Genomic DNA, 15435 nt, shown 5'->3' with positions numbered 1-15435 from the left:
AGCATTATGTGTTTCATAGTTGTTTTAACTCTTTAAATTTAGCATAAAAGCCCATGATATTTAATAGTACCAGTTTACCTCATAGGAAAACGTGTTTTACACATCCGGTTCCATGACATCAATGGGTTTTTTGGATGGGTTTTAAAGCTCAAGATATTTTCATGTTTTATTCTACAACACAAAATACATCAATATACCCCACTCATGAATTTTTAAGCTTTTACATGTCTTGAAAAAGTTATTGCTAACAAGTGGCTTAACTACAGATGTCATCATCACACCAAGATAAAGCATCTACTCACTAGTCCTTTATAGCCTTGTTGTGTTTATAATAGCACCTGCAAACTATAATTGCAATTTATCTTGTAGATTTTAAATAAAGATTAAAGATTTTTCAGAAGCTTATAGTGACGTTGAAGTTTTGTGAACGTGGTACAGTTTTGTTTAGCTTTTTACTGATTGTATTTCAACTTTAAAATTCATAAAGGTTTTATTCATTTGTGAAGATTATCTTTCTTGATGAATATAATGTGTAGCCTGAATCATAAACTTTTGTTGGTCACAGAGCTTACTTTCTGCAGTATTTCTCTTTTTTGTAGCCAAAAGTTTTGTGTCTTTGCAAAAACTGACTTTTTCTTTTAATAAATAATTACATTTGTTTTGGACTTGCATCAACTATTAGCAGACTTGCATGAACGAGGTGTATTTGTATGCGCAGTCTGTCACACGCAGGAAACAAGGCATCCGAGTATTCATCACCACCCAGCTTGTCCCGGGATGTACAGTAACTGTCCCCCGCTGCGCGCACCCCGCTGAGCCACTAAACGGAACATCAGCAACGCAATTAGGGCGAACAAGAACTCGCAGCGCGCGACAGCCCTCGCTCCCCCCGCGCGCGCTGTCAACACGAGCGCATTCAACTTCTCTTGCTGGAGGAGTCGCGCGTGTCTGAATGCGTTCGGCGGCCCCAAAAACTGTTTGGACGCTCAAGTCACACTTAAAATGTTTCATTGCAAGTGACATGCAAACAAATGCTGCTACATGTTTTCATTTTAACTAACCATTTTTTCAATGACGTTTGATTGTGTCAATGTTAGGCTAATGGATAGGCTATATGAACTCCTCAACCTCAGTTAACATATTTCAACAATTACTTGGACTGATATGATATGTTCAACATGTCCATAAATGTTTGCAATCTTCTCCATGCCAAATTTAAGTTTTTCTCACATATAACTCAACATTGGTCAACGTCACTGCATTATAGCCTACATTTTAAATGAATTAGGCTAATTGAATTTTTATTTCCACGTAGACTATGAATTCTCAGAAAATCGTTTTCCTCAACAATCGGGTTATTGTTTTTAATTTTTTCCAAAAATACTTTGCTTAAAAAGTGGAAAGGTTGGGGGTTGGTAGGCTACTTTGTTTTCAAATTCAATGACAATGAATAATTAAAAAAAAATGTATTAGGTGCCAAAATACATTTTCAGGGCAAAAATAGCGAATTAACAGCAATTCTGGCATTGTTATTGCACTGGGACGACAACTACATTTTATTGTTCAGTATGTGTATATTTTTTCTCGTTGGTGCAGCTCTTGCTTTTTAGTCTCCTTTTAAATCTTATTAATGTAGACATAATGTGAGCTCATCTATGCAATAATTACATTTTCCAGAGGATACACATTCTGGAGAGATTAGGAACAACCTAAACATGCCGCGAGACTTGTTTACATCTACAAACCTCGTGTTTAGACATAGGGTGGGATGTAAACACAGGTGAAATAATTTAAGACATACAAACCGTAGGCAGCGCAAACATTTACTCAAAACTCTCAGGGGATGCTTGATTAAATTACAATTGGGCCCCGCCCCTGGTGTCATATGATTGGGCGCAGAGATAAGGGGGCTGTCCTTTGTATAAATAGACACGCGCTCCACTATTTGACAGTCAAAACAAACGTAGTAGCCTACTGAACTGCACTTGATGTCAGCTTGTAGACACAGCATGTTATTCCACAGTGTTAAATATATTTTTTATTATTAGAATTAAGTAACCAGACGACCATTGCGCACATGCAAGCACATACTAGAAGACAGGAAGACGAAGTGACCGAGGATGGATTCGCCTATGCAGGGATCCTTCTGGATTCCCCTCGCGCTCTGCGCCCTGCTATTGTGGGGCTCCGTGTGTGCTCGTGAGCCGGTCTGTCAGGAGATATCTGTGCCATTGTGTAGAGGGATCGGCTATAACTACACCTACATGCCGAACCAATTCAACCACGACACCCAGGATGAAGCCGGACTTGAGGTGCACCAGTTCTGGCCCCTCGTGGAGATCCAGTGTTCCCCCGACCTGCGCTTCTTTCTTTGCAGTCTGTACACGCCCATTTGCCTTGAGGACTATAAGAAGCCTTTGCCGCCGTGCAGGAGTGTGTGCGAACGGGCGAAAGCGGGTTGCGCGCCGCTGATGAGGCAATATGGTTTCCCGTGGCCGGACCGTATGAGGTGCGACCTTCTACCCGTGCAGGGGGATTCAAACACACTGTGCATGGACTACAACAGAACTGATGCTACAGCATCACCTGCTGCTGCAAAACCAACTAGCCGCCCGGGGAAGCCACACAAGCGGAAAAATAAAAGCAATCCTGGATCTTCTTCATGTGAACCGGAGTGTCACTGTCGCGCGCCTATGGTGACCGTGAGCAATGACCGCCATCCCTTGTATAACTGGGTCAAGACAGGCCAGATCCCCAATTGCGCCATGCCGTGCCACAACCCATATCTTTCTCAGGAGGAAAGGACATTTGCCACATTTTGGATAGGGATTTGGTCGGTTTTGTGTTTCCTGTCAACGTTCGCCACCGTTGCCACTTTCCTTATTGACATTGAGAGGTTTAAATACCCCGAGCGCCCGATTATTTTCCTGTCCGCCTGCTATATGTTCGTGTCCGTGGGATACATCATCAGACTCATCGCGGGGCACGAAAGGGTCGCGTGCAACCAGGATCATGAGGTGGACCTTATCCACTATGAAACTAGGGGCCCCGCGCTTTGCACGCTTGTGTTTCTACTCATCTATTTTTTTGGGATGGCGAGCGCCATCTGGTGGGTGATTCTGACGTTTACATGGTTCCTCGCGGCAGGAATGAAGTGGGGAAATGAAGCAATCGCGCGATTCTCGCCGTATTTTCATTTGGCCGCTTGGCTCATTCCCAGCGTAAAATCTATTGCCGTGCTCGCGCTGAGTTCGGTGGACGGAGACTCGGTTGCGGGAATCTGCTACGTGGGCAACCAGAACTTGGATAACCTGCGAAGATTCGTGCTCGCGCCACTGGTGATTTATCTTTTTATCGGAACGATATTTTTATTCGCGGGCTTCGTGTCTATGTTTCGGATACGGAGCGTCATTAAACAAGGAGGAACGAAGACGGACAAACTCGAGAGATTGATGGTCCGTATCGGGGTGTTTACAGTGCTGTATACGGTCGTTGCCATGGTGATTGTGGCTTGTTACGTTTACGAACAGCACAACCGTGAAGCGTGGGAAAGAGCGCACGCGTGTAACTGCTCGTCGGAGAAAAAAGCCCTGAAACCTGATTACGCCGTGTTTATGCTCAAATACTTCATGTGCCTTGTGGTCGGGATCACGTCAGGCGCGTGGACGTGGTCCGGTAAAACTCTGGACTCTTGGCGAGTCCTGTGCACGCGCTGCTGCTGCAGTTGGGGTAGTAAAGGCACGAGCGGGTCAGTTTACAGTGACGCGAGCGCGGGACTGACATGGAGATCCGGCACAGCAAGTTCAGTTTTGTGCCCTCCAAAACAAATGCCACTGTCTCGAGTGTGATGATGACTACGACATAGGAAATGCAGAACTTATCAAAAAGACTTTGCAAACTGAGTCACTGTTGCTTTCCTGACAGAGATGGAAGACGCATAATACCAGCGTTAGGTGAGACCGGGGCTAGTTGTCACTATTTAACACTAGCGTGAGAAATATTCACTGGACTGTTCTCTCTTCAAAACAAACTAAATAGCCAACCAGTTATTAAAACTGTGTATCAGGTTATTACGAATGTGCCTTTAAAAGTGTTATACGGGTTTTTATATTTGTCTTATGTATTTATATTAAGATGTTATTGTTGAAACTGCACAGAATGTTTAACATTTATATGAGATTGTGTCTATTTATCATTTACTTTTACAGAAAACTATTTTGACAATAAAACACTGTGTGAAATATTACTAAAGCATTTTTTTTTATCATTATGTGTAATTCATGTTTACAGAGAGCTCTCTCACACTCACAAACACCTTGTAGGGCATGATGACCAGCACTACCAGTGGGCCATTGTGAGGTGTAAGTCTAAACCATAAGGTCTAAACCCCACAGCTAGAAGGACACTGCCATTTATTGGTCATCATAAGAAATAACAGCTGGTGAATATTTGGCTTTGTTCAAAATAATATAAATTTCATTTATTTGAGAAATTATTTCTCAGTAGCCTACAGGTTCATGGCATATATACAACTAAAAAATATATATATATATATATATATATATATATATATAAAGATGCATTTTTTCATTACATTTGTATGAAATGGAGAATTTAAGGTACTTTTGATATTTGACGTTATTAATATGATTTATGAAAACATGCATGTGCTGATATAATTAATCTATAGGCTGTAATGAAAAAAAATCCAAATGTAGCCTAATATAGATTAAAAATGGCACTTTTCAAGGTTCAACCCTTGGACTATAGTACAGATTTACTAATTCAAAAGTAACTTTAACGTTTCTCATGCAGCTTCAAACTATGACAAAGTCCGAATTATTTCTAATTGTCTATGTGAATGTGTTCTTGACCTTGTGAATGAGGGTCATTGTGTCAGAGACGCTGTAAAAGGACATAATTCCTGCTCTGTAATCAGCATACACTCCTATTCTAGAAGATTTGGACCTTACTTGAAATGAGTCTTTTTGTAATTACTACAGAATAGGTATTTGGAGCAAGAGCAGAACAATCTCCAGGACTGATCATTACATCCAAATTGATCACCCCGTCCCTTCCTGCTGATGCTCTTATATGACACTGATATATTCACCGCACCCCCACTCCACCTCCCAGTAAAAGCGTCCACACGGTCCACACACACTCTCTCTACACAACACCTGAGGCCAAATATCAAATCTGTCCGGATTTGATGTTTGGGATACGGCCGGACTGTGTGCTTGCGAGTAGCCACTCAGTTACTCCTAAGGCTGTTTTTCATTCACTATGTTTTGATCCTTAGGGGCCTAAATAGCCTAATTCAAAACAGTTCAAAATAATATACATTTAATTTTGTTCATATTTATTACAACATGTCACAGTGCAGGTACAGTGCCTGAAATTTTGAGACAACTCAAAAATTCATAATAAATTAAATCTAGAGATTTATAATTAAAAATGTTCATGTTTTTGATAATTTCTTTTTTATTATTATGTTTTGATAATTGTTTTTTTTAATAATGTTTTGTCTAAAAAAGAAAAAAGTGGCCTATATAATGAGAATGATTTAAAATCTTTCGTAAAGCTAAGGTGAAATGGAGACTTTAAGTTACTTGTGATATTTAATGTTAAAATAAAACCTCAAAATAATACAGCAGGTACTGATATAATGTTATTGTCATTATATTTTTACACTACAAATTAATATGTACACTACAATCAATTAACTGTTTTGATAAGACATAACTGTCATATGATTATGAAATTTGTAGAAGCTCTATATCATCTATACTTCTAGATGACACAGTTTCACTGATGATTCCTAATTTACACCAAACCCCGGATAGAGCGGCTGAGTGAATGTGGTCTGGACTTTGTGGATGAGGGTCATTGTGTCAGAGATGCTGTAGAAGGACAGGATTCCTGCACTGTGATCCACATACACTCCTATTCTAGAGGAGCTGGAGGTTACAGGGAGTCCAGATTTATTGTTATTGTGACTAAATATGTATCCAGAGCGAAAGCAAAATAATCTCCAGGATTGATTGTTACTTCCAAATTTACACTCATCACCCCGTCCCTTCCTGCTGATGCCCTTATATGACACTGATATTCCCACCGCACCCCCACTCCACTCCACCTCCCAGTAACAGCGTCCACACACACTCTCTCTACACAACACCTGAGGCCAAACATCAAATCTGTCCGGATGATCGGGATACAGTTGGATTGTGGCAGTGCAAGTAGCCATTCTGTTTTCCTCAGACAGACAGAGGCGTTTATGCACTGACTCAGAATCCAGAGTAAACTGATGTGAATCTGATGGAGATAAAACACAGATTGCATTTGTTGAAATACCTTCAAAGCATTAAGTGAGGCAACAATCAAAGATATAAATGTAGAAACCAGATCACTGACGTATTCCACAAGTTTTCAAGTAAAATCATTTGATTAGAAGTTTAGTTAAAAAGTGTAAATTGTAATTTTTTGGCCACTAGTGGAACAGAATTACAAAATAATGACTGCTTTCATAAACACTCCCCCTGTCTGCCGTTGTTTGGAGTAGCTAATCTAAACCTCAAGCTGCTATGTCGGACCACTGCAATACTGTTTGGTGCTGATATTGACAGAAATTACACTTCGCCTTTATGTATATTGGTCTGTGTTTGCTTTATTTGTATTATTATTTATAACACTTACAGTGTAAGAAGTCCTCCCTTGTTCTGGGTTCAGTGATTTTGATGTATTTCGCTGCAGAAACAAACAGACATTTAAAGTGTGCAGATAAAAGTGTCCATAATATGTATTTATTTAATAACAATAATGTATTCATTATTATTAACAATAATTTATTGTTATTAACAATTATTATTTTTATTGACATCCATGTACATTTTGTTGTACTCTGATTTATAAGGTGAGTCTGTACTTTACCTCTACCAGATAACGTTTCTATCTCCTCTTTGCAGAAATTCTCAAATTTACTTCTTAACGCAGATACAGATCTTCTCGCATCATCATAAGTCAAGACAGAACGGACAGTGGTGCAGTCTGTAGGTGCAGGAGGGACAGAAACAGACTGGAATCTCTACATATACAAAAAGACAACAGACATACAGGTAAATATGAATCACACAGTGTAAAGATTAAGTATTTTATTTGCTTACTTGCATGTCATGTGGCCATCAACAGACACAGAGAATCATATACATGTGATTATGCTGTTAAATTATTGAAATATTAACTTAAATCTTTCAAGTCTTTCAAGTCAATATTTTAGGTTATGGGGTTCAGCTGACAGAAAAGTTTGGGAATACCCGATCTAATGCAATCTTGACAACATTCTGGCATTTGTTCATAGATTCATTAAATCAATGTGATTATTCATCTCAAATCAAATGTCAATGAAAGAGTCTGCTGTAATAAGTCGTAATAATAAAATAATTCTAAACCTGTAGGAAATGTATGTGATCATCAGTGTGTAAAAGCTGCTTCAGCTCAGCTTCTCTCCTCCTCAGATCATCAATCTCCTGCTCTAGTCGCTTCAAGAGTCCTTCAGCTCGACTCACTGCATCCTTTTCCTGATCTCTGATCATCCGTGTCACCTCAGATCGGCTTCTCTCAATGGAGCGGATCAGTTCAGTGAAGATCCTCTCACTGTCCTCCACTGCAGCCTGTGCAGAGCTCTGTTAGGACACACACACACACACACACACACACACAGAGAGAACCACTAGAATCAGTCCATTCAATCTGACAGTTATTTTTCTCCTCTTTTCAATACTCACCTTGTGAGTCTGCACAGACTCTCTGAGCTCCTGGAGCTTTGTTTGCCTCTCTTGAATTCTCTTCTGTAATATTATTACTGTCTCTCCAACCCGTTTCTGTGAGAATGAACAAATAATTGTAAACTTCAGTTTTCTCTCAATAGGACTTTAAAGATTTCATGTACTACATCTAGATGTTTTTTTACTGGAATTTATCTATTACATTCAATATTTTTATGAAACAATTACATTTGTTCACCTTTCCATTGCTCTAATAAGGAAAAAAAAACCTGATTCCCGATTTCGTTCTCTGGTCTTGACAGCATGAAACACCACATTTTACCATTCATTCATTCATTCCCTATCAATATGAGGTGCAGCAACACAAATTACAACAATTCATCTCTAATCACGCCAAGCCAGCATTAGGCGCATGTGTTAATCACCCATTGGAAAAGTGCTGTTATAAATGAACAATGGCAATAACAGTATCAAGTCTTAACATGTGATAATCTTCATGTCATTTAATTTGAAAAGCAATCAGTTAATCAATACAGAAGCTGTAGTTGCACATCTGTCAGAAACTTGCTGGCAATTTTCAGGAAGTACACGTTTCAATGTCCCTTTAATATTTCTTTTTACCTTTTCATGTTTTTTTTCTTTTTTCTTTAATGTATTTGCTACCATATGCATAGAATATCCAAATTTACTGTCTGGTCTATGTAACAGTAGAAGGCCAGAAAGAGCTTCCAGTTAGCGCTGCCTCCCACGCAAGAGACCTCGGTTTGAATCCTGCTTGGAGTGGGGTGAATAGGAGTGGTTACTTTTGGTGCCGTGACCCGGATGGGAGTGAGGTTTTGTGGGGTGAGTGTAACAGACATAGGCCAGTAAGAGCTGTGCGTGTAAACCTCACTCCTCTGGCCTCAAGAGGTGTGCTAGCGGCTGCAGTCTTTAGTGTCCTTGTTAGTGGGAGTGGGTTGAGTAGGACCGGTTACACCTGTAATGGACGGACTCTTCCATACGCATCCCCCTGTCTGACTTATTACCACAAATCAGTTTGTTGGGTCGGGTGGGGTGTGTTATTATATTGACTTAAACACACTGATAGGAATGTTAATTTTTGTGTTGTTTACTCTGTGATGCTTGTCTATACGCAGGAGTTTTGTTATGCTATAGGCTACCCATTGCTTGAGAACAACAGTAAGCGGCAAGTCAATAAATACACAGCAATTTTTTTTCTCTCGCAGTGACTGTCTCAGCATTCCAATTGATGTGATGTCGATTTTTTAAGTAATAATAAATTTGAAAAAATGAACAAGACCTTCTGTAGAAGTAATTAGTTTTAATATTTTGATACTTCAAAATTGATTTAGCCTCATACACTGCTAATTATTAGCTGAAAGAACTAGAACAAAAACTTGAGACTTTACAGGGACTTGTGAACATGTCTGGATACTAATAATAATTTACAATGATACAATACTATAATGATATATAACGCAATTTAAGGTAGGCTATTGTGTTTAGCATAACAGCAAACAGAAGTTAGGCTATATGCAATACCTGTTTCTCTGTTCTCTCTGCTTCAGCTGAAACAGTATCGTGATTTTTGTGTTCATCCACCACACACATCAAACAAATAGATCGCTGGTCAGTGCGACAGTAAATCTCCATCAGTCTGTCGTGTTTAGAGCAGATCATCTCCTGCAGCCGTACAGTGGCATCAGTCACTTTGTGTCGTTTCCTTCTACGAGATTCTTCATGACACTCAAAGTGACTTTGACAATATGATTCCAGACACATCAAACAGGACTTTACAGCTTTGCGTTTCCTTCCAGTACAGACGTCACACTCCACATCTCCAGGTCCAGCATAACTGAGTGCAGGACGAGCTGTTTGGACTTTTGCCTGCTTCAGTGTCTCCACCACTTCAGCCAGCATCACATTCTTGTTTAAAGCAGGTCTTGGAGTGAAGGTCTGTCTGCACTGAGGGCAGCTGTAAACTCTCTTCCGGTCCTCTTTATTCCAGCAGTCTGTAATGCAGCTCATACAGTAACTGTGTCCACAGGCGATGGTCACTGGATCCTTCAGTGGATCCAGACAGATTGAACAGCTGAACTGATCTTCTTCGGCCACTGAAATACTGGCTTCTGCCATTGCACTGCACGAACAAAGGATACAGCAGCCAAACAACGACTGAACAACACTTAAGTTTCAATTTCTCTCAACTGAGCAGTGTTTCCTGTCTCGAGACGTGTGCAAAAGAGGTGTGTTTGTATGGTGTGAATCACCTTTTGATCATAAAGGACATACATGGAGTCTGACTGCTTTTCTGAGATCATTCACTTGCGTTGCAATTAGCTTCGTATAAATATAGGTTACTTATGTAGCAACCTGAATTCAATACGAGAATCAACAGGTCCACAAACAGCTGGGCCCTGAGCCACTTAAATTTTACACTGCATGTATAAAAAATTATATAGCTTACAATAAGTCCTTAGGTTTCTTTCTATCTGATAACAAAGCGTTCTATCTATCTGCGTTTGAGAAATTGAAAGTAGCTCACCAGTTTGTGAAAATACACAGCCAAAAAGGAACAGTAGATGGCGCTCAAACGCAGTGTTTTTTAATGCCTGTAGTTGTGCCAGTATTTACATATGGATAAGAAATGTCAGTATTTTAGTAATAGAATATAAAATCATTCAATAAAACAACAAAATTGTTTTAATTGTGATCCATTTAACTACTGTATGGTAAACACACACACACACACACACACACACACACACACACACACACACACACACACACACACACACACACATGTCTGGTTCACTATCTTTGTGGGGACTCTCCATAGACGTAATGGTTTTTATACCGTACAAACTGTATATTCTGTCCCCTTACACTAACCCTACCCCTAAACCTACCCATCACAGGAAACATTCTGCATTTTTACTTTCTCAAAACAACTCATCCTGTGTGATTTATAAGCCTTTTGAAAAGTGGGGACCGCTGGCTGGTCCCCACAATGTAGGTGATCTCAGGTTTTACTATTCTTATGGGGACATTTGGTCCCCACAATGTAATATAAACAAGGGCACACATTACACACACACACACACACACACACACACACACACACACACACACACCATTTAACTAGGGCAAAACATGTTTTTTTTGTGGCTACCTCATTTTCTTGAAAAAAAAAACAACAACAAAAAAAACAGTACAATAGTGTCATCAAATGTGTTAATATTTTTATTGCGTCATTTTGCAACATTTTGGTGCTAGTTTCTGATTGGCCAACTACAGCAATCCAGTCAATGACATTTATAAAATAACGTTTTAATGAAAAACAATGTCCTTGGTATCAAAGTAATTTTGCAATCTATTTTATCTTGTCAAAGCATTCTGTAAAATACTGTAATATTTTTAAGGTCTGTTGTTAGCAGTAGTTTAATTGTATTTAACAAATTCTAAAGACATCTGAGTCAATTGCAGAAAATAAGAGTTCAGTGATTTGAAGTATATACTGTAAGTAACAAAGTAATCCATTTATAATTCATTAATAATAAAAAAATAATATAAAAACTCTTGGGGTGTCCAGTAGTCTGTAATGCAGCTCATTCAGTTATGGTGTCCACAGGGGACGGTCACTGGATCCTTCAATAGATCCATAGGGCAGTTTTTATTGATTGATTGATTGATTGATTGGCATCAGACACAGATTTACCTGTACATTTTGTGGTAAATCAATGTCCGGATTCAACTGTACTTAGGATTGTCACTGGAATTATGGGAGAGAGGACACTGATAACTACATATACCCATCCCTTTTAAGTAATATGAGTATGACATATAATCTCTTAAGATGACAGTTTCAGTGTTGATCCTAAATTGATCCCAAACCCCGGATAGAGCGGCTGAGTGAATGTGGTCTGGACTTTGTGAATGAGGGTCATTGTGTCAGAAACTCTGTAGAAGGACAGAATTCCTGCTCTGTGATCCACATACACTCCTATTCTAGAGGAGCTGGAGATCACAGGGAGTTTAATTTCTTTCTGATTGTGTCTGAATGCATTCCTGGATTTAGAGCAGGACAATCTCCATGAGTGATCATTAAATCCAAAGACACAATCGTCACCATCTCCCTTCCTGCCGATGCTCTTGTATGACACGGATATTCCCACCCCAGCCGTCCCACTCCACTCCACCTCCCAGTAACAGCGTCCACACACACTCTCTCTACACAACACCTGAGAAAAATCATGAAATCTGTCCGGATGATCAGGGTATGGCTGGTCAGTCCCAATAAAAGTAGCCACTCTGTTGCCTTCAGAAAGACGGAGGTATTTATGTGCAGTGTTTGAATCCAAGGTGAGTTGATAGGAATCTGAATGGGGCAAAAAATTACACTATACAAAGTTGCACAAGTACCATGCTGTTGTGCGATAGAAAATTAGATGCATATGATAAATAAAATTCAGACTAACAACTGATTTATACTTGAGAATTCATAAATGTCTGAGAGTATGTGTATTTTTATTAGTAACACTTACATTGCAAGAAGTCATCTCTGGATGTGGGTTCAATGGTGGTAACAATCTCAATGAATGTCACTAATGAAACCAAAAGACATATATAGTGTAATTCGCAAGTAAACAATATTAAATCAGTCCCATTAATAATGTTCTCTCAGTTTGTTTTTGTAGTTATTATGATACATCACTCCTTTAAAGTGAACAAATTCCTAGTACTTTACCTCTACCAGATATCTTTTTTATGTCCTCCTTGCAGAGGTCCTCAAGTCTCTCTTTTAGCATAGACACAGATTTTCTTATATCATCATAAGAGAGGAGAGAACTGACATTGACGCTGTCTGTCGATGCAGGAGGAACAGAGAGAGACTGGAAACTCTACAAAGGGACAAAAACATACCAGATTTGAATAAGTAACGCTTTCCAGTGTTCAATAACTTTTTAAAAATGGTTTAAATGAGAGGCTGACAGATTCTCTGTTGAGAGAAATCATTACATATTAAACATACATACACAACACAGAACTAACCTCATTCATGACACCATTCCTGTCAAAATAACAACTGCTTACTGCTTACAACCTAATACTTCAGTTTAGGTTTTAAAGGTTATGCCATTTAGGGTCAATTAAAGGTTATGTTTTAATAACCTCCCTGTACACTTAATCCTAAAGTTCACATTTTTCATATCTCAGTTACCTGTAGGAAATGTATGTGATCATCTGTGTGTAAAAGCTGCTTCAGCTCAGCTTCTCTCCTCCTCAGATCCTCAATCTCCTGCTCCAGTCGCTTCAAGAGTCCTTCAGCTCGACTCACTGCATCCTTTTCCTGATCTCTGATCATCCGTGTCACCTCAGATCGGCTTTCCAAAATGGAGCGGATCAGTTCAGTAAAGATCCTCTCACTGTCCTCCACTGCGGCCTGTGCAGAGCGCTGTTAGGACACACAGACAATCAGACCTTTCACTCATGGGCTTCAGTGGGACTGGAAGTGTCCTAACACTGGGCCTCTCAATGATGTAATGACTGAAGTCCTGAGAGAACTGGAAACATTTCACATTAAAAATGAAAACTCACCCGATGTGTCTTCACAGCCTCTTTCAGCTCCCGAAGCTCCTTCTCTCTTTCCAGGATTCTCTGCTGGAACTTTCTTTGAATGTCACCTAAGGCTTTCTGTAACAGATGTCAGTAAACATCAGCAATCCTCCTTAGAGGAATAGTTCATCCAAAATGAAAATTCTATCATCATTTACTTATCCTCATGTTGTTTCAAACCTGCATGACTTTATTTCACAAATTGTTTTGAAAAATATCCTAGACATTATTTTCTGTATAATAAGAGAAAGGGACTAAATCCATGCTGATTTTTCTGCATCTTCTAATGTCATACAATAACTTTGTGTGATTTAATTCATGATTCACTGATAATCTTCCTCTTCTCTAACACTCTGAAATGAACTAAATTGGTACAGGTCAGGATATAAAATTTAATGGCATTTAATGGCAAACAGCAATGGCTCTTGCATATCTGAAATTTTCATCCATTTCAGATTGTTGGAGAAGAGGAAGATTATCAGTGAAACAACTTATATTTTGGTATTTTCTACATACAAGCTATCATATGGCTCAAGAAGATTGTAACATAGCACACACACATATATATATATATATATATATATATATATATATATATATATATATATATATATATATATTCAAAAAACACAAAAAGTATCACGGTCAATACAACATATATATATGTATATGTTGTATTGACCATTGTAGTGATACTTTTTGTGTTTTTTGAATTTTGATAGCTTCTTTCTTCATTCATTGCACTATATGGGAAAAACAATCCACCTTCTGTGTTCCACGAAAGAAAGAAAGAAAGAAAGAAAGAAAGAAAGAAAGAAAGAAAGAAAGAAAGAAAGAAAGAAAGAAAGAAAGAAAGAAAGAAAGAAAGAAAGAAAGAAAGAAAGAAAGAAAGATTTGCTATGAATAAACTGGGTGAATAAATGATGACATAATTTTCATTTATGTGTAAACTAATCATTTTACAGTTCTAACAGAGATTTACAGATAATCTACAGTATAATCTGTACGTTGAAGTTCTTGCAGCTTTTTCCGGCGAAGTGTCTGGTTCCTCTTTATATGACGTGCATTTTTCGGTAAACTCTTACTGTATTGCATCATGAACATACATTTACACACTACATACACAGTAGCCATAGTATGTGCTTCTCCTACCTGTTTCTCAGCCATCTCTGCTTTAATTGAAATAGTGTGGTGATTTTTGTGGTCATCCATCGTACACATCAAACAAATACATTGCTGGTCAGTGCGACAGTAAACCTCCAGAAGTCTGTCATGTTGAGAGCAGATCATCTCCTCTAGTCGTACAGTGGCATTAATCAAATTGTGTTTTTTATCTTTAAAGAAACTGTCATGTTGTTCAAGGTGACTTTGACAGTAGGAGTTCAAACACATCATACAGGACTTTACAGCTTTGTGTTTCCTTCCAGTACAGACGTCACACTCCACATCTCCAGGTCCAGGATAACCGAGAGCAGGACGAGCTGTTTGAACTTTTGTCTTCTTCAGTGTCTCCACCATTTCAGCAAACACCACATTCTTGTTTAAAGCAGGTCTTGGAGTGAAGGTCTGTCTGCACTGAGGGCAGCTGTAAACTCTCTTCTGATCCTCTTTATTCCAGCAGTCTGTAATGCAGCTCATACAGTAACTGTGTCCACAGGCGATGGTCACTGGATCCTTCAGTAGATCCAGACAGATTGAACAGCTGAACTGATCCTGAGCCACTGAAATACTGGCTTCTGCCATTTCACTGCACAAGCAAACAGATACACACAATTAAAACAACGGCTGAACAACACTAACGTTTCAATTTCTCTCAACTGAGAAGTGTTTCCGGTCTTGAGACGTGTGCAAAACACGTGTGTTTGTAAGGTGCGACTCACCTCTTGATAAGAACCAATCTGTCTTGCAATAAGCATAACAACTAAAGGCCTATTATGTAGCCTATTAAAAACAGTAGGCTATTATATTCAGAAGATCCGCACAGACAGCTGTACCGACTTCCAACTTTTCACTGCATGTAGCCTGCGCAAAT

General features: G+C 39.0%; 3 protein-coding genes across 4 annotated transcripts; 1 reads left to right on the top strand and 2 right to left on the bottom strand.

Moving 5' to 3' along the window:
* The first annotated feature begins 2113 nt into the window (after nucleotides 1-2113).
* Nucleotides 2114-6997, top strand: fzd8b (frizzled class receptor 8b). Its single transcript, XM_079876577.1, has 2 exons — nucleotides 2114-3953; nucleotides 6969-6997. Exon 1 carries the CDS (start codon nucleotides 2121-2123, stop codon nucleotides 3846-3848), a length of 1728 nt encoding a protein of 575 aa, XP_079732703.1. The 5' UTR covers nucleotides 2114-2120; the 3' UTR covers nucleotides 3849-3953; nucleotides 6969-6997.
* LOC307161701 (E3 ubiquitin/ISG15 ligase TRIM25-like) lies at nucleotides 5516-10000 on the bottom strand. The gene is made up of 6 exons (XM_079876582.1): nucleotides 9330-10000; nucleotides 7788-7883; nucleotides 7452-7685; nucleotides 6934-7087; nucleotides 6700-6750; nucleotides 5516-6318 (listed from the first exon to the last, which is right to left on the bottom strand). The coding sequence occupies exons 1-6, from the start codon at nucleotides 9921-9923 to the stop codon at nucleotides 5822-5824; spliced, it is 1626 nt and encodes a 541-aa protein (XP_079732708.1). The 5' UTR covers nucleotides 9924-10000; the 3' UTR covers nucleotides 5516-5821.
* Nucleotides 10001-11044: 1044 nt separating this feature from the next.
* On the bottom strand, nucleotides 11045-15435 carry LOC307161699 (tripartite motif-containing protein 16-like). 2 transcript variants are annotated; one of them, XM_079876580.1, is made up of 7 exons: nucleotides 15284-15435; nucleotides 14556-15150; nucleotides 13386-13481; nucleotides 13009-13242; nucleotides 12535-12688; nucleotides 12332-12391; nucleotides 11045-12165 (listed from the first exon to the last, which is right to left on the bottom strand). In XM_079876580.1, the coding sequence occupies exons 2-7, from the start codon at nucleotides 15144-15146 to the stop codon at nucleotides 11639-11641; spliced, it is 1662 nt and encodes a 553-aa protein (XP_079732706.1). In that variant the 5' UTR covers nucleotides 15147-15150; nucleotides 15284-15435; the 3' UTR covers nucleotides 11045-11638. The 2 variants fall into 2 exon arrangements, with proteins under 2 accessions (XP_079732706.1, XP_079732707.1); XM_079876581.1 differs by lacking the exon at nucleotides 12332-12391.

The sequence above is a fragment of the Squalius cephalus genome (genome assembly GCF_949319135.1).
Source record: "Squalius cephalus genome assembly, chromosome: 7".
Classification (NCBI taxonomy): Eukaryota; Metazoa; Chordata; class Actinopteri; order Cypriniformes; family Leuciscidae; genus Squalius; species Squalius cephalus.
The sequence above is the reverse complement of the archived record's forward strand: the minus strand, read 5'-3'. Positions and strand labels throughout refer to the sequence as shown.